This window comes from Rhinoraja longicauda, chromosome 22 (genome assembly GCF_053455715.1).
Source record: "Rhinoraja longicauda isolate Sanriku21f chromosome 22, sRhiLon1.1, whole genome shotgun sequence".
NCBI lineage: Eukaryota > Metazoa > Chordata > Chondrichthyes > Rajiformes > Arhynchobatidae > Rhinoraja > Rhinoraja longicauda.
The window spans coordinates 16,260,036-16,279,735 of NC_135974.1; the positions used below are offsets into that span (position 1 = coordinate 16,260,036).

At 37.7% G+C, this 19,700-nt stretch overlaps 1 protein-coding gene across 13 annotated transcripts in view; it reads left to right on the forward strand.

The window, feature by feature from the left end:
* Positions 1-4,742: 4,742 nt before the first annotated feature.
* The window catches only part of rbm39a (RNA binding motif protein 39a), a 39,465-nt gene continuing 24,507 nt past the window's right edge, over positions 4,743-19,700 (forward strand). The window contains exons 1-9 of one of the 13 annotated variants that reach the window (XM_078418834.1): positions 4,760-4,858; positions 4,942-5,122; positions 9,315-9,381; positions 9,535-9,634; positions 10,646-10,803; positions 12,656-12,725; positions 15,376-15,425; positions 16,250-16,444; positions 18,246-18,263. In XM_078418834.1, coding sequence (XP_078274960.1) covers positions 10,787-10,803; positions 12,656-12,725; positions 15,376-15,425; positions 16,250-16,444; positions 18,246-18,263 — 350 coding nt within the window. In that variant the 5' untranslated portion in view covers positions 4,760-4,858; positions 4,942-5,122; positions 9,315-9,381; positions 9,535-9,634; positions 10,646-10,786. The other 12 variants (XM_078418830.1, XM_078418836.1, XM_078418837.1 and 9 more) reach the window with 12 other exon arrangements.

Here is a 19,700-nt window from a genome sequence, read left to right on the forward strand (position 1 = left end):
CACAGACTGGGTTTGATCCTGGCTACGGGTGCTGCCTGTCTGGAGTTTGCATGTTCTTCCTGTGACAGGGTAGGTTTTCTTTGGGTGCTCCAGTTTCCTCCCACATTCCAAAGACGTGCAGGTTTGTAGGTTAATTGGCTTCTGTAAATTTTCCCTAGTGTGTTGGATAGAACTGGTGTATGGGTGATCATTGGTTGGTGTCATCTCGGTGGGCCGAAGTGGTAACCATGTTGTATCTCTAAACTAAACTGAAGTAAACAAGAATACAGAATATTAACAAAGTTTAATGCAGACTGGCAAATTTTCTGCACTATCAGATGTTATTTCTGTAAATCAAGCAGTAAATCTGGTGGCGCAGCGCAGAGTTGCTGCCTTACAGCACTTGCAGTGCCGGAGAACCAAGTTTGATCCCGACTACGGGTGCTGTCTGTATGCAATCTGTACGTTCTCCCCGTGACTGCGTGGGTTTTCTTCGAGATCTTCGGTTTCCTCCCACACTCCAAAGATGTACCGGTTTGTAGGTTAATTGGCTTGGTATACGTGTAAATTGTCCCTAGTGTAAGTGTGCAGGGATCGCTTGTCGGTGCAGATTTGGTAGGTCGAAGAGCCTTTCTCTGCACTATATCTCTAACACTGAAACTAAAGACCCCTAGAACAGCACTAGAATAGATTTTTGAGTGAACTACATAAAATATAAAGGAACCAGGATCCTGGTGAGTTGAAAGTGTGTGAGGGATCTGGGGCCCTTAGTGTGTGTAAATGAAACACAGGTACCAGGAACATCAGGGGTGGAATGGAGATTAGGTATCGAGAACCCTCTGAGTGTAAATGCAAAGCATGAACTGGACCAAGACAAGAGTCAAGAGTGGTTTATTGTCGTATGTCCCAAAATGGAACAATGAAATTCTTACTTGCAGCAGCACAACAGATATGTAAACATAGTACTGGTCCACCACCGATTTTCCCGCACCATTGGTTCCAGAGCCTTGCCGTATTATCCGTTTTGCCGGACCAATGGAGGTCACGGCCTCGGGGGGCTGAGATACCGCCCCGCAAAGTCAGCTGCAAAGGTCAGCTATGGGAACTAATCTGTTGGCTCTGGCCAGGCTGAAGTTCAAGAGCCCCGGCTGCAGGCAGCAAATTCAACCTGCGTTCTGCACAGAACTCCCGAAGAGGTTGAGATTGGCCGCCTCACCCGATCTCAGCACCACATTTTTGGGGGACTTTCAGGGGAGGGGGGAAGGGATTTCGTCCAGATTAAAGGTGGGGGCCGGTCTAGTTGCCAGACTATCGGAGGTGGACCTGTACTCAGTAGACACCGAATGATCCCACAGCAGATTATCAGAGTTTTCTACTGTGCATTGAAAATATTCATTGTATATGTAACTGTCCTTGTTTTTTTTGTAGTTTTGTTATAAAATGTCAAGTGATTTAAATCTATGCTCACAGAACCAAACCAGCCATAGTGACAATTGCCACTATTTTCACCATTGTAAACCAGGCGAGAGTCACTAGTTCAGTTGTTCATTGGGTGTAACCAACTTCTAATGTGTAGAAATAGATCTTCTAATCTCTTGAGGGATTTAACAGCAAATAAAATTACCCCTTCCACTTCCGGTAATGTCATCACTTACTGATTCTCTCTCTATCTCTCTGTTCCATTTGTTCTTTCTGCCTGGCTGTCTTTCACCCTTGTCTACACAGCATCATCTCACAAGAGTCACACAGCAGGGAAACAGGCCCTTCAGCCCAACTTGCCAATGCCAACCAAGATGCACCATCTACATGACCACCCTTTGCTACGTCAGAGTTTGAAATCACGCAGAAGTTTCTTCTCTTCTGTCCATCCCCTGGTTTGCAGTGCATCGTCCAGAAGGCTCAAACTCTGGGAAGAGAGACTAGAGAAATCTCCGAAAGACACTCACATGGCAATCGATCCCTCTGAGAAACTCCCACCAGCTGCCGACCAACCGTGGATAACCTGGCGCAGTCTCAAGACTGCGGACTGGCATGGGAAGAAGCAAATCGAACATGCTGAAGTGGGGATATACCGAAGATGCGGCAGACTGCGAGTGCGGACGAGGCCTCTAGACTATGGAACATCTCCTGAGCTGTGACATGCTGCATGACACATGCACTGTAAAGGATCTTGCAGAGGCCAATGACGTGGCACTAAAATTTGCTCGCTATTGGCAAACAGTTGTGTAATGACACGAATAAATAAGCTACCTCCTCTTGCAACGTGATTTATATACTCACCACTCTGTGTGGAGAAAGTTGCTCCACAGGTGCCTATTAAATCATTCCACTCACGGTAAACCTATATCCCCTGGTTCTTTATTCCCCCACTCTGGGTAAAAGGTCCTATACATTAGCCCTATTCACTCCCCTCATGACTTCATACACCTCTATAAGATCACCCTTCAGCCTCCTGCACTCCAAGGAATAAAGTCCCAGCTTGCCAACCCTGTAACTCAGACCCTTGAATTCTGACAACATCCTCGTACATCTCTGCACCTGTTCAAGTCTAACAACATCCTTCCAATAGCAGAGCAACATCCTTCCTATAGCATTGCGGCGGTACAGTGGCGCAGGTCTACAGCTGCTGCCTTACCGCACCAGAGGGCCAGTTTCGATCCTGACCACAGGTGCTGACTGTATGGAGTTTGTACGTTCTTCTTGTGACTGCGTGGGTTTTCTTCTGGTGCCCCGGTTTCCTCTCACATTCCAAAGGCGGATTTGCAGGTTAATTTGCTTCTGTAAATTGTCCCTAGTGTGCAGGATAGAACTAGAACCAAATGACCTGTTTCAATGCTGTATGAATCTGTGACTCCATGACACAATAGTTCAGGAAGGAAACTCAAGGAACTATTAGGAATGAGTAGTAAAGTCTGGCCTTGCCAGCAATGTAAATGTGGAATTATGTCCGAGATAAGGAGGCCATGAGCATGAAGGGATTTGAAGACAAGATTGAGAATTTGTAGCACCTTTTAAAATCCAAAAATAATTTATTGAGCCATAGAGTTATACTGCGTGGAAACAGCCCATTCGGTTCAATTTACCCATGCCGACCAACATGGACTCACTGGTTTGTGAGCAGTGCTGAACTACTTATTTAATTTTCTCCCCATCCATTCTAATTTAACTGAAACAACTGAGGCACAGCGGTAGAGAGGCACAGAGGCACACCGGCAGAGTGGCAAATAAAATAACGTGGAATAATAAAATAACATGACTTTACCTGAGCCCGTGCTCACAGTCCGGTAGCCCTGACAGTGAGTTTAAGAAATTCTCCCTTGAATTTTATTCAAAGGAACGCGGTGCCATTAATACATGGTCAAGACACAATTACATTTACTGAGGAATGTGGATCGATGTATTGATGACACATTGTATAACTACTACCTGTTAACCACTGGCTGTTAACAAGTGCTAACAGTGGCAGTTAACAACTCGTCTGAGTTGAATAAAGTGATAAACGACTCGAATCTTTCTGCAGTACTCATTAAACCCGAGCTGGAAATTGAAAACTAGGGGAATGCCGTCCCCCTGCGTAACCCCCCCCCATTTCCATCACTGGTGCTGATGGCATTTGCTGGGGCTCAGTTGGTAGTATATTTGTCAGTAAATAAAAGTTGGTGTATTCACTTCAGACACGACTGCAAAGATCTAAGCTGGGACACATGTGCAGTCTGTCTGCCTTGCTGGAGGTGTTGATTCTTAGATGAGGTGTTAAAACAAGCAAACAAGCAAGTCTGAAGAAGGGTCCTGACCCAAAATGCCAGCTATCCATGTTCTCAGGAGATGCTGCTTTACCCACTGAGTTACTCTCCAGCACTTTGTGTCTTTTTTGTAAACCAGCATCTGCATTTCTTTGTTTCTGCAAGCAAATAAGCAGGTCATTAAAAAAAACCTTTTTAATATAGACATACAGTTGTACATCATGGAAGCAGGCCCTTCAACCTGTTTCTGTGCTGTTAAGACTCCATGTCAATTATGATGCGCAAAACACAAAGTTATCTGGAATGTTTTTGCTTTTTATGGTTAAAATCCTCTCTTGGAGATCCTCGAGACTGTGCCCTCATTCAGCAGCACCGTCAGCTCAACTGCGACGGCAGTTGCTTTGAGCGGGAAGAAACCTGCTCCCCCCAAGTGGGACCCAGACCAATCGGAACAAAAAGCTTTTTACTGTACCTTGGTACACGTGACAATAAACTAAACTAAAAAAACTAATATAACTCAGAGGAAAAAAAAGTAACATATAAAATATATTTACATAAATCCCCAAAAGAATGTATTTGACTATATATAATCTCAGGAAGTGTAACTCCCAGTAAATATAACTCCCAGGAAAAAATGTGTAAAATGTATTTATATAACTCCCAAAAATAAAGTATTTGACTATAAATAACTTCCAGGAAAAAATGTAAATTATATAACTCCCAAATCGTTTTATTTTAAAAAGTGATTAGGGAATTGTCATATAAATTCAAAGCGTATTTTTTTAAGCGTTTTGAGAGTGGTCATGTAATAGCAAAACTTTTGGTGAGATTAATTACGGATGGCAACGTGGGTGGTGAGCGACTGAGGGTTACCCTAATGTATCCTTTGGGTTCTGGTTTTCACGTCACTGACGTTACTAACGCGATCCCGTTGCCATGGAAGCGGCGCCTGTGACGTGCGGTGGCCGTGACGCGGCGCCACGCCCCGCCCCGCCCCTGCATGGTGACGGTGGGAAACCCGTTTAGTGCCGCCGCTGGCGGACTGGACGACAGCGGCGCCATTTTGTGATCGCTCTTTGGTCGTCGAGGCCGCTTGTCCGTGACAAGGGGAAAAGAAAAACAATCAATTTACACACGTACGCACGCACAGCACCCCATCTACCTAGTTTAAACCAGAAATATTTTCTGCGCCCTGTTAAACAGCTTCTTTGCCTCGCAGATCCGTTTTTAAAACAAAATATACATTTAAAAGTCGCGAGCGAGGCCTACTAAGGGCGGAAGACGAGCCGGAGCAGCAAGGCCTGACATCGAGAAACTGAGGAAAAGAATCGCCTCATTGCCCAAGAGAAAGACTCCCTGCGTCCAGACTCGGCCACAATCGTTAATCCTTTGATTTTAAGGTAAATGTATTCCCTTTTCCTGCTCCCCGCACGCGTTTCTTAATCGCTGACCTTCGCCTGAGGGCCGCGTGTTGTTGTAACGGCGCGGACCGGAGCTCAGCCGGGCCTCGAGGAAACCAGGCTGTTTAAAAAAAAAATAGGGATAATAATGTGAATAGTGGGGTTAATATTTATCCTTGTCGGCCTCCAGATTACAAACACGAACCCAGCGAGTCTCCCAGCGAGGATTTAGTTCTCTTTTTTTATCAGTTCTTTTCTACCGACGAAGTTATGCAACAGGCCCGGGGTGGGAGTTCGCTGCGTTTCGCAACAAACTGCTGATAACCCTGAAGGAGTTGTCTCGATTCCTCCCCAGCTTTGAAGTGCCTTTGGGTGCTCAACCCATTTTGCCTGTAATAAATATTTACAATACATACATACACACTTACTATTGGTAAAATTAATTGTGGACACTAAATAAATAATTCAGTTAACGACATTCTTAAGATTTTGAGTTAGAGCTGGAAGTTATGATTATATAAGATAATAGGGAAATTAAAATTATTAGGAAGGGGAGGAGATTTTATCAATACATTTAAAATAGTCGAAAATCTGTTGTGGACATTAAATTGATGGAAGTCATGATCCTTAAGGTTATACGATACGACAGAACTTTATTCATCCCAGCAGGGCAATTGAGTAATCTTGCTAGAGCTGGAAGTTATAATTATATGATAATAGGGAAATTGAAATTATTAGGGAAGGGAGTAGATTTTACTAATACATTTAAAATAAGCTACAATCTGTTGTGAACATTAGATTGATGGAAGTTATGATTAACAATTTGAGTAATCTTATTGGAGTTAGCTGGAAGTTATGACTATCAGATAATGGGGAAATTGAACTATTGAGGAGGGGAGTAGATTTTATTAATACATTTAATATAATCTAAAATCTTGTGAACATTAAATAGATACTTCAATTCATGAAATTGGTAAGGTTTTGAGTTAAAGCCTTGAAATTATGTTCATATAAAATAATGAGGAGATCAAAATGATTAGGCGAGGGGACGTAGATTTTATTAATGCAATTTATAGTGACTAAAATCCACTGGACACTAAATCAGTCTGCAAGATGCTTCCTTGCACGAGTTCCTTGCACGTAAATCATAGATAATAAGGAAATCAAATATTTTAGATGGGAGTAAATTCAATGTACATTTAATATTGGTCAAAATCCATCGTGGTCACTAAATAAATAATTTGTGAGATTCTTGGTAATCAAGATTTTGAGTAATTCTGCTTGAAATACAGCTGGAAGTTATGACCATATAAGTAAGCAAATATAAATAATTGTGGGGGGGTGGGGGGATGAATTGGATTTGGTGCAGTAGTAACTATAAATATTTTGTGGTAAGTCTAAAGATAAAGTGGGTGATGGGACATGATTTTAGGACTTGTGTGCCATATTTCACTTACAGCTCTTTCTTGAACAGGGCCCTGCGACATGGATATGGGACTAAAGGTTACTTTTAAACAACTTTGAAAAATGTGTTTCATTTTGAAAAAAATATGACTTCATGGCCAAATTAGCTTTTAATTTACATTTAAACTGCTTCAATTTTTGTTGCATGGTAGATGAATTGAGAGTTTTTTGTTAAATTGTCAGCAAAGATAACAGGAACTGTAGAATATAAAGCCGTAGTTTCAATTTACATTACTATATAAACTAAGAACTGCTGCCCGGTGTAATAAATTTACTAAACTTGAGGTTACACACACTTCATAATGTTGAGGAGAAAGACAAACAATTTAACTTATCACTTCTGTGCATGTTCTCAAGTTGCATGTTATTTCCAAAGTGCCTCAAAATAGACTCTTCTATGTGTCTATTTTCATATTGTCACAAGGTTTACTTAATGGAAGGCTCAATCTGAATTTTAAATTTTATGAACTTGCGGTTCCCTTAAATAAATTTGAGTTGGCTTGTATGATAAATGAAGGATGATAAATCCTAGCACTGTAGGGGATTATTTTCGCACAGCTGAGAGAAAAGGCAAATTTTGTTTAAAATGGCTGTTGATTAATCATTCAAAATCTGTTTAAATAGTAAAAATGCTGTTTTAATCATGTTTGTTGGGTCACAAAGTGTTTGAAAACACTTTTTTAGTTGTAATACTAAATTGTAAGAGCTTGTGACGTTTCAAGCCCTTTCTTGTGTAGCATTAAAGTTGGGCCAAACTGTTCTATGTTGCTCTACATCTATTCATTCTGGTAGTTCCCATCTTGTGCCCTCATTGGAAAATTCCATAGATGGGGCAGACATATTCCCATTCAAACGAGGCTCCATGAAAAGCAGCAGTAGATGTCATTGCTGTATAAGCCCAAAACTAATTTCCCATTCCTATGGTAATTTATTTCCATAGGACACCACAGTTTTTTCCTGCAAAAAAAAAAAAGTGAAGCTCGTCTGGTTAGTTCCCAATAAAGCTCCTCTTGCATGCACTTCCTGTGTCAAAGATACTTGCTGCATCAAGGAACACAGTTCCTCAACCTGTTGTATCTTTCTGTCAAATGGTGGCTGAATTTAGCTTGGCTTTTGCTACATTTCTCTGCTTACCAAGTGAATGTTTATGGCTCTCATTCTTGAAACTTTATTTACTCACCACCCACATTATATTAGGTAGTGGGGAAAATTTCCATTGCCCTTAAATCTGCATATGGATTTAACTCCTTTGTCATTATGATTAATTAACTATGCCCTCTTGTTTCAGATTCTTCCTCAGTGAAGATTGTTTATCATATTAAATATTTTTTTAATGTAGGAAAGGTCACTCAAAAGTCAGCTGAGTGCAATAAATGTTTATGCAACTGTTTGTGATTTCATCATTTAGGCCATCTGGTAAATCTGCAGTTTTATTTCCTCCATCTTTTCCGAAGTTTGGCACTCACGTCTGATTAGAGTATTCACGCAAGGTCTCATCAAGGATCCACACAACGATGCAATCTGTTCTGTCCTTTTGTGCACCAACCCCTTTGAGTTAAAGAACACTCTTGTACTATATTTCTGAAAGTATTTGCTTGTTTAATCTTTTATAAACTTCATCCACATGATTCTTGCCTTTATGAAAATATCAATCATTCATTTTCAAGATCCTTGTGCCTCTCTATACATGCTATGGCTCATTCATCACTGACGTTTCATTGTAATTTTGATGTTATCTTCCCATTTATATAAAACTTATTTTTTGAATTGTAATGCATTGAAAAACAGGATCCCAGTTTCATTAACCAGGAATCCTGTGTGTCACATTTCCATTATCTTATTCTCTGACACTTACCTCTCAACCTGTAAAATTATTTTTGTTTGTCCAAACTTTTATTAAATGCATTCTAGAAATTAACGAGGACAGAATCTTTAGGCATAATATGAATATCTTAGTAATTATTCCTGCACTTTGCAAATCCTTGGGTTCATATTATCCTAAATGTGCAGTCTCTCAGTTCATGATATTTCCTGTAACTTTTCCACTTTATTTTGAACTGAAGGGTCAAAAATGCCAAATTCTGTTTTAAGTCCCTTCTTAAGAACGAATTACATTTCTGATTAGAAATTAGAAAGCTTTGGAAGATTATGACAACCATTCACATTTTTTCCCCCTTTTTTGTTACTACAGGGTGAAAGCCATCATCAAATCTTGATGTTTTCTCTAATGTCCTTTTTATTTTCTCCCCTGCCATATATGACCTTGCATTAAATTATTTAGTGCATATTAGATCACTGTTTCTCCCCTCTCCATTATTTGACTTTTTTTTTTGGACTGCTGTTGCTGTTGCAAATAATGTCTGTTTTTACCATTTGTTGATTGATAATGCTTCCTGTATCTGTCTTTAATAGCCCATGTTCCCCTTTCCATAGTTAGAAAATCTTTAGCTGTTAGCTTTCATTCCACGTGCAATTTGGTTTCGGCTTCCTTTTTGTAATCCTTAAAATCTTCCCAGTCTGCTGCATTTATGCTTTTTCTTAAGTTATTGGAAATTACTTTAACGATTCAGTTTCTAATATCATTAGTTAACCTTTACTACACAATTGGAGCTTTTATCTTTTCATGGATGTACTGCTTTTGAATCTCACCGAATACAGTGAATACTAGTATTACCATTGTTTGCTCCTGCTAAATATGTGTTTGCTAATAGGCTTTTCTTTTTGATAGATTTTGGGTAAATTAACAAACTTGTCAGATGGAAAAGCTAACCAAATAGATCCATTAAATTGGTCAGGTAAAATTTACTTTTATTTCTGTTTGTTTGTAATTTTTGACTGGACTGAGGCCGACTAATTCTGGACACATAATATTCAGAAATAGACCCAAAAATCAATGTGTTTGAGGAAAATAATTTGTCAACTATAACTTTCCATTTTTCTGTCTTCAGAAATTAGTTGTCTCATCCGTGATGCGAACAATCTGATGTCTTTGAAGAATATTTAACAAGGCACCAGTGCTATATCAGCATATTTGGACAAATTCTAATAGTAGGATTGTCTTGTTTCATATTGAAGTTTGTATGCCTGTAAGGTTTAGTTTATTTGTACAGTACCATGCCAATGTTGACAAAGCTCCCTGGGATCTCGTTTTGCCCATAATGTCACAAATGAGTTGATACTGCTCATTAGAACACTTTGGGGTTTGTATGAATGCTACAACTGGTTCTTTATGGAACTTTTCCAGAACATTTGATTTGGAACATCGCTATTGTGGATTTAGTTATCCACTTTCAATGGCCCATGAGAGCGAAATGTCAGGTTATTTTTCTCTGAAGGTCAGCGTACATAATGAAAGAAACATAATTGTATTTCTTTGTATAATTTAGACTTCATAAAGACCGATGAACAAAAATATATTGGGCAATACAATTCAAATAGGTTAAATAGTTCAGTAGAGAGCATGGGTTTCGATGCAATTTCTAGGAAATGCACATAGTAGTTGATAGCTCTTAATGTTGTGAGAGTAGAACTTGGAACATATGGTACCTCAAGAACCCATTGCTGAATTTATTGTGGATTTTTGTGTTAATGGCAGGTTGATTTTCAAGACTATAACAGTTGCACTGCACTTCTGCTACCATTACCTAATTCAGAGTTCATATTTGTAAGATAGAATCTAGTACCATGAGTTACAATGGAAAATATGTGGTAGTACACATTTTGAATGTCACTAAGCTTTGTTCATTATCAACTTAAACCTATTGTGTATCTCAGGATTTTGTTATGAAGCAGTTCGTTCTGTTTGAAAAGCGCGTCTTTGTAAATGCACCAGATTGGCTATTTTTCTGTTTTAGAGGCAGTTTTAGAGGCAGTTGGTGGTATTTTCAGGACTTAAAATTTACACAAGACCATATTTCCTTCCTCTGTACATTGTCCTAGTACAGATGTTTTCTGGAAAAGTATCACATGGCAAGGAAGTAGAAGAATGATTAAATGAAGAGGTTTAATAACCATGTAAAGGATTTTGTTTTAATAAGATAACAATTATTTTTATTTCAGGTTAAAGTCGGCCTGAGACAAATTACATGAAATGGGCAATTTCTCATTTAATTTAACTAAAAAAATAGCCACCTTAAAATATCAGTGCAGATACATCTTTTGCCACAGTCCTTTTAACAGTGCTTGTTACACCAGTGAAACATGAGTAAGCAACATGGGTAAGTGGCCAAATTGAACATCACATAACAAATATAGCATCTAACTTCATAAACTGGAGAAAACTGCCTATTAAATTTTCACTATGTTGAAACTGATATATTGAAGCTGATATACATTTTCTTCACATTGGTACCTGGGCTATAATATTGTTGGACCTGACGTTAGACCAAAGACATATAGCCTTGTCAGAGCCAGAGGGGTTTTGCATCTAACTGATCACATAGTGAAAGTCTAAACTTTCTTAAATGCACCACACTGCATTATGATTGGGACAGAAGGACAAAAATACTTAACTGGAATTTTATTTTCTTCAGAACTTTTAGTCTCATTTAGTGTAATATTCAAGGTTGCTCTTCGAAACTTTAGTTCAGCTGACTTAGAATGAAATACTACGGTTCCTCAACCTTGAATTTTTAAAAAGGGGAAGTAAAGCAGACCATGGCAGCAAAAAACAATTAATTATCTTTTCATTCTGGAGTAATCCACTGTTTTTAGTCAAAAGATTATCATATTTAATTCGCTGCAATCATAGTTATATAAAGGGAGCTTGCAGTTGTATAATGCTTTTCACTTGCCAAGATACTGAACAGTATAGAGGAGGCAGAGTGGCAGCTAATTTCCACACAGCAAGCTCCCACAAATAGCAAATTAAAATTATCTGTTGAAAGCAAGTGCTGGAACTATTCAATGGGATCACTGAGAGGAAAAGATTTAATATTTTGGGTGAACATCACTGCCTTTCACTGGCTATATATATTTGTGGTCATTAAATTATAAATGTTGCATGGACAATAGAGAGAATTTATTTTGTAGTTATATATTTGCCATAAGTCTAACGTCCCCAACTTTAGGGAGATGATGGAGACTTTATTGTTTTGCACTAAATCTTTCATGCAGTAGCAATCCATCGTTGTTATGTTGGGCAGCCAGCTTAGTTTTTTGTGTTCAAGTCTCTGTGACACTTGAGCCCATGGCCTTCTGACTTGGGTGAGGGTGGTACACATTTGGTTGCCACACAGTGCAAATCAAATTGCATTTTCTTTTCCAGACGTTGTTAAAAAGTAATGTAAGTTAAAGCTATTATTTGGCTTAGACTGTTCTCATATTGCTGAACATGTCTAGATTTTTGTGCCATTGTGATGCTTTTATTTGTGACTTTTACAGTTAATTATCTGAAAGCTGCTTCTCCTGAGATCCTTAAGGACATCATTGGAATCACCTGTGTAGACTGGAGAGCCATTAAATCCTTCAACTAAAGTTTTCAAAGAACGAAAACTTTGCTATTCTTGTGCTAATTATAATCTGCATTGAAATGCATTCTATGACAAATTGTGATATTCTTTTTCCCTCAAATGTAATTGTTACAGCTGTACTTGGTGTGGGGAGGCATTTGGTGGAGATAATATTCAGTATGTGCATAATCTTCAGATAGTGCTATTGCTAAATTTGAAGTTCAACCAATTAGTCATTTAAGGGTCTCATTTTTGTGAGGGCTAAACTGAAAAAACAGCGTGGCATTTTATTCTTTGACAGGTTTGTTCCAATATTAATAAAGCATGAGTGGGAAAGAGGTTTTTAATTCATGCATCCCCTTTCTCTTACTAAATAGAGATGAATATTATAGAAAAAAAGATTTTTAATTCATACTTCCCATCTCCAAACAGCGATTAATCTTCTAGAAAAAAAGTGTTATGCTTGATTAATGGAATCGGAAATTTGAAAATTAGGTAAAATGCACATCGCATTTTTAGTCATTTTTGTTATAGCCTTCGGTGATTGTTAAGAATTACTTTGATTCAAAATTGCTTCCAAATTCTTAATTGTTTCTGCTCCTCTTTGTATGTTTTTCAGGTGGCAGTCAGAAAGCATGGCAGATGACTTGGATATTGAAGCAATGCTGGAGGCACCGTATAGAAAGGAGGTGAGGAACATTGGCAACCACACAGGTCATAAGTACAGAGCAACATAGCACCATTTATGAAACTACTGCTGTGCTATACTCATTGAATATCACAGTTCCATAACCCTTTCATTTTAATATTTACTGCATATAGAATACAGATATTTCACTACATTTAAGTAAAGTTTTTCTTTACTGTTGAGCTGGTTCTGCAACTAGAAATGAGATCTTTTTTTGCAGTAGTTTCGATTAGAGTGATGAATAAATGCCCATCTATCTCTTTTTGTAGACTTGCCTAGTGATATCACATCTCTACTACCATGAATACAGCTTTGATTCCAGTCTGAACTATCAAACAATAAGGTAGTAATTGCGTGAAGTATCGCTGTTCTGTGGTACCCTGGGTAAAAACCCAAAGCCCAAGAAAAGATGGCCTATTCTTTGGTATAGCAACAAGGTGAAAGTACGGTTTTAAACAGTAAACATATTGCATTGTAGTATCAAAGAGTAGATGAATTGTAAACAACAACAAAAGTCCATTATTTAGAGCTTTTAGAAGAGAAACTAATATTCTGCATGCAAAAAAAAGTTTCACAGAACCTAAACGTAATCTATATTGATCTGTTAAATTTTACTTTCACTGTATGTAATGCATTTATACGATGATAGAATAAATTTCAACAAAAAAAAAAAAAACAAGGCCCTGTTTACACAGAGAAATCAAGATTCATGATTGAAAGTTACAAAGTGACTGGTTTTGCAGTCTCATGCAGGCTGGGTTTAGGAAACTCAAGTGGTGGGCCTCTGAATAACTGTTATGCAGTTATTTCTTGCATAGAAATTAATGAATCCAATATGTGAATTCAGTAAATCGTCCAGAAGACATGTTAATGTATTTATTCCACCAAATTATTTTGGCATTCCCCAATATTTGATCACGCCTTTACTACATCGAAACTGGAGAGCAGCTGTTGAGATTTGGGTATCTTGCAGAGACTTGGAGGGTTTATCCCTGCTGTAAGCAAAGTAGAATGTAGTTAAATACTATTTTATTTTGATAGTTTTAATAGTTAAAAATTCTGAACTGAATTGGCAAATTCAATGTTGAATTGTTATTTAGTCTCTGCTCAGGTTAGTAAGACAGGGAACTTAATGAGGAAAGAAATGTTTGGTGGCAGCCAGACATTTTGTTGCCTTTTCATTTTGTAGATTTTAAATTACAGTGTGTTAAAGTCTACAGAAATAACTAGCTACATTTTAGGCATTCTGTATTAGTAGATAGTGTGTTTGTATCAACTGATTAGTATTTCACAGAACAAACAGGATAATGTAGATGAAACGTGTATCTTGAACAGACTGCAAACTACTGAACAATTCAAAACGTCTTTCATCTGTTCTAACACAACATTTTGTTTTGACTAGCTCAAGGCTTGACGGTCCTTCTGCAAATTGCATAACTTGCGATGTAGTATACTATTTATGTCACATTGCACTTACACACGGTGGAGAGGAAGGAACCTTTCTAAACCTAAAATTAATAAATGGCCAATTATTTTGTTTTGCTGCAAGTTTCTAAGTAACATTGTATTTTAGTGCAGTCATAAAATTTGCTTCCAGTGGAGTATGTACTCAAAAAAACAATTACATTTTGTGATTATATTTCTTGAGGGGTTGGCATTTGAAAGTATACTTTCCACACGAGTTCAGTATTTCATATTTTAATGTTTAAAAGAAAAGTGCGGACAAATCTGTAAGCACTCAATTGAAAATTACTGCAAAATATAGTCTTTACTTGGAGCAACTGATGCCTGGGAACATTCGTTGGGGCTGCAAATAATTTTAAAAAGTACTTGTCCATTGATATTTTGTGGGCAAATTTGCTTTGTATACTTACAAGATAATCTTTAATGTGCAAATGATCAAAATCATTGTTATCAACCTCAAAAGAACTAAGTATGTTTCTGTTCATACAATTGACTTAGCATGTCAAATTTGTACTTGTGTAGAAGCTTTTTTCCAAAAAAAGCAGCTTGTATTTGGAAAAAATAAATATGATACGTCAAGCTTTGCCGCTGCAAAATAGTTGGATTGTGTTTGAATAGTATTTCTTTCATTTTACCCGGTTTAATATGAATAATATTCCCTGTGTAAACAGGACCACATTTAGGGAATGATTAGGCTGAACTGGTGGATTATTGAAGACTTCAGATTTCTTGGGAATCGACATTACTAAGAGGTGTGATTCCCTGTTTGCTTCAGGGCGAGATGTGTGAGAGAGGTGACTTCAAGCTCTTACAGTCGCACCCTTCCAGCACAAATGGGCGAAGACGTGAGGAACAGGATTGGTCGCAGGAAATCAACTGTGGCTCTCAGCTAACACAGCCACACATGTCTTAGGCACACTTATAGCACTGGTACTGATCGGTGTGTCAGTAGCAGCAAGATTTTATTGTCCTCCTATCTTCCTAAATTCCTTATTTATTAATTATGTAATTAATAAAATCTAATGTGTATAGAAGGGTCCATTTCAGAGAAACTTTAGAGTTTCTTACTAGTAATAAATTTTTAAATGATTATGTTCTATATTTTCTTATTCCCTCTTCCCTTCCCCTCACGACTTGCAAAATGTTTCCCCTTCGTCATTCTGATGTTCTTCTGTCGACCTGCCTAGGATGAGAACAAATCGAGCAAAGCCAATGGACAAGAGGAACGTAGTAAAAAGTGAGTGAAGGAGTAGTCTGTTTTCTTAAAGAATTATAATCTATAAGAAATGGTTGTGCTGTTGTTTGAAATGCCAACTGATTAGTACACTTCTGATCTTTTTTAAAGAATTCATGCTGCATTATTTTCACCTAATTATAAAACCGTGAATAAAAGGATTATAGTTTTTTTTCTCTTGCATAAAGCACTCAATTACCTTGATGTTCTGCAACACTCTATAGCCTGTGAAGTACCTTTTGAAATGTCCCAATTACAATATAGGAAACATGATGGGTAATTTAAACATGGAAAGCTCCCACAGATAATGTTAATGATGTTAATTGTTAATTAAGGTATAATTTGGTAAGAACACAATACAAGAACATGAGATTATCAAGTTCATTCATCTTTCCTTTTGGAAATTTGGAGAATTTAAAAGAGATAGGTTGGGTTTCAGAAGCGTACAGGAGGGCAGACCTCTAAATACAATTTTCCTAATTTGACCAAATACAGAATTGGGGCCATGGTTAGTTTCCCTGTTTATGTTCACTTCCTAATTTAAAGGAGCCCATGTTGTAAGCACAGGATACATTATGCCAAGGTGATTGCAGTACACTCCCAGTTTGTGTTTTTGGGTGCATGTTGAACTTGATGCAACATTTTACTCTATTTGTTTGAACTTGCTGTGTTCCATGTATTTTGTTGAATTAATAGTGTGCAATAGTAGAAACTTGATTTCACTGTACAAATCGTTTGTCAATAGATCACTTTACTAAATTATTGATCTCTACTTGATTTTGTTGGGAAAAATTAGATTGCAATTTAATTGTTAATGATTTCTTCAGGAAAAAGAAGAGCCGAAGTCGTAGCCACAGCCGTGAAAGGAAGAGAAGTAGAAGCAAAGAGCGTAGACGTAGCAAAGAACGAGAAAGGAGGAGAAGCAGGAGCAGAGAGAGAAAAACCAGCAAGAATAGGGAACATCGTCGCAGCCGAAGCAAGGACCGACGGAGGGTAGAAAGAGGCCGTTACAGGAGTCCTTTGTATGTATACTTTTTATAATAGCCTTGTTGCTCTATTTTAAGTAGCTACTTTGAAATCTTGACATTGGATTCAAAAAATCTATTTCAATTAACAAACCTAAAGTATTTCAGTCATTTTTAACTCGAATAATATGAATCTCTATTGATTACACTGGGATTGAGTCTGGTATTTTAAAAAATGTATTCTGTGTCAGTAGTGTGGTGGGTGGAATTTTATAGATCTTAATTTAGCTTTTTACATAATATAAATTGGCTTTAAAATATGAAAAGTGATCAATGTCCATTTTACCATTATCTATATTCTTGCAATAATACATTTAAAGTCTAATATTTCTGTCAGTCTTAACATATTGGAGGTGACCCGTATCTGCTTTATCCTTGAAAAGATGGCACAGATTTGATCAAAACACTGCCACAATATAGGGTTCATCTCTTCAAATAATTTGTGCTAGTACATTTGCTTATTGCTCAGCATGCATTGCTGGGAAAAGTAGCATGAGTGGATTCAGTGCTTAAAGGGGTGCATCATTGTATGTGGAGTGATCCATTACTGAAAGTACAGGGGTGCTGGGTACCTAACACAAAACTGCCCTCCTTTGTGAAATGCTGTGCCATGATTCTGGTTGTGATGCAGCCCTTTTCGTAGTGATCTTGTGCCATGTAGTTTGGAATGAGTCACCGAGGCAAAGTGCAATGTTCTGTGAAGGCTGGAGTAAACTGCAGCTCTTCGGTGTTGGGATGTGGGGCTCAGGGGTCTAGCAGCAGTTGCTTCACGTGTTGAATGCAGCTCTGTCACCTCCTTCTGGGTGTAAGCACTTTTTTGTTGCGGAGGTCTTCCTGACTGAAGGTTTCTTTATGGCAGCAAATTCTACTGCTAGTAACCACTTGAACTTGCCACCATAATGAAATCTAGGATTGTGAGAGCTGTGCATTTGAACAATGAAAGGGAATAGGTAGCTTTTGTCATATCCAACAACCAGTCTATCAACAAAGGAAGCAGCCATTACACTCTGCACGGCCAAGATGCCTCTTGAACCCTACATCTCAGTGCTGATTAGTCACACAGCTCACCCAACGCTATCTTTCGCACACTGTCTTTACATATTGCTTTGCTGGTTCATTTCACTGAGCTATGTAGCTAACGGTAGCGCTAGCAGTTGGCGGAGTTTCAGGCCACGTTCATGTGTATACCTTAGTGTTTGGAATTCAACATCAAATACGCAATAGTGAATCTGAGGGATGCCAGTTTAGTAGTGTCAACTTTTAATGCATACTTTTGGAACTAGTGTGCAATTTTTCCTGTTATATTTCATATCAAATTTTTACATCGAACTGCACAAAAGCACGGTGATACCTAATTGGGAACCTTTTCTGTCCTGGTTTGTGTTAACTTTGTGGACTAGAACTGAAGGATTCAGATGTAGGATGTTTTAAATTTTATTTCCCTGCTCTTGGTGCAACTATTTCTAATATGGCTCAGTATGGTGTACATTTTCAATTTTGTATAATTTCAGAATTTTCTTCAAACTTCAAGATTACTGGACTGTTCTTGTGAACTGATTTCAGAGCTGTTCTCCTTACTGAATATACAAACGCACTTACATTCCAATTGATCTGTGCACATAGAGTTTTACTCATGAGTTTACAGCATGTTCTCGCGTTACCTGCAATATTGGTGTTGAGGATATTGCTTTGCACAAATAGTAACAGTTTTAAATTATTAAAAAGGGTGAATTGCTGATGCTTTCAGAAGTTGAGTGTGTACTTATATAAATTCTTTCTACCATCTTTACCTGCTTAGTTTGGACAAGCGACTTATGTAAGTATGTGTAGTGTTCTTTGCCCCCCCCCCCCCCCCCCCCAAACCCTACAATTATATTCTTGTTTAGATAGGCTCTTTTAATCTTCAGTTTATGAGAATGGGAAATGTATGGGGTAGCAACAACAACAGGATATTAATTTAGTAAGAGTAGAGCTAACTTCACATTTCTAACAATTTTTCATGCAATTCTGTTCAATTTAAATGAAAACACCGACATTTTAACTATCAAACTGTTAAAGTTCAAATATTAATACAATTTCATATTACATTCCCGTGTTTTGTTAATGACTAAAGTTCTGTAATCCACATTTTGCTGTGTCCAAGTAGCCTGAACAGTTTAGACCCCCAAACTGCCCAGATATTTAGATTTCTTTGTATTTTGCTTCTTAGGAATGGTCCTATTATTTTAATCATGGAATAAAACTAGTTATTTTGGTGTTTTTTACACCAAACTTAAAGACAAAAACTGGTCCATATGGATGGATGCTTTCAATGCCTGGTGGAATGTAGATGTGAAGAATATTGGGTTCAACACGTGGAATTTAAATTATAATCTGTTTGTGGTTTAGGAACATTGAGATTGGAAGTTTTATCCCAAAATATCTTTCCTCAGAAGGTGTACTATTGTGGAGTTTGCACCTTCAAACTTTAGCATTGCTGCGAATCTAGATTATATTTAGTGGTGGTTGTGAAAATAGTGTATTATCCTCAATTTTTTACATCATTCTTTCAACATCCTATATCACGTTTTCTTTTGAAAAATGGGTGTGTTGTGGACATCTATTTGACTTAATTTTGTACGTCCCACATTCAGATCTTCTAAAATCTATTTCAGTTACATTTTTGACTGTCTTTTACGTGAATCACTTTCTTTGAGTCAGTTGATTTTTGCTCTTTGCTCAAAACATTTGGATTGCATATCATACTTCCCACTTGCATTTCTGTTGGTGCTTTTTGCATGTATCTTACTGAAACATGACTGCTTTTTTGAATGAATTTTATTCGCATCTTGAGGTTTTTGTGGTGTTAATCCCAATATATTGCCTTACTGTTTAACAAAAACAGTGTTTTAATGTTTAATAACATTAGTAATGATGATCATAGTTCTTAAAACCTAGGACTGAAATTGAGTGGTCAGTCCTTGGTGCAAATAGAGGAAGGAAATCAAATCTTTCAAATGATAGCTAAAGTTAGTGTTACTGCATCCATCACAAGAAGGTATTATAATTGTTATCAAACAAGCTTTCATGCTTGTCATGGATAAAACATGCAAGGGTTTCTGATGCATCCCAGCTCTGTTGAAAGCATTTTGGCTGATACAGTGCCCTCCATAATGTTTGGGACAAAGACCCGTCATTTATTTATTTGCCTCTGTAATCCACAATTTGAGATTTGTAATAGAAAAAATCATATGTGGTTAAAGTGTACATTGGC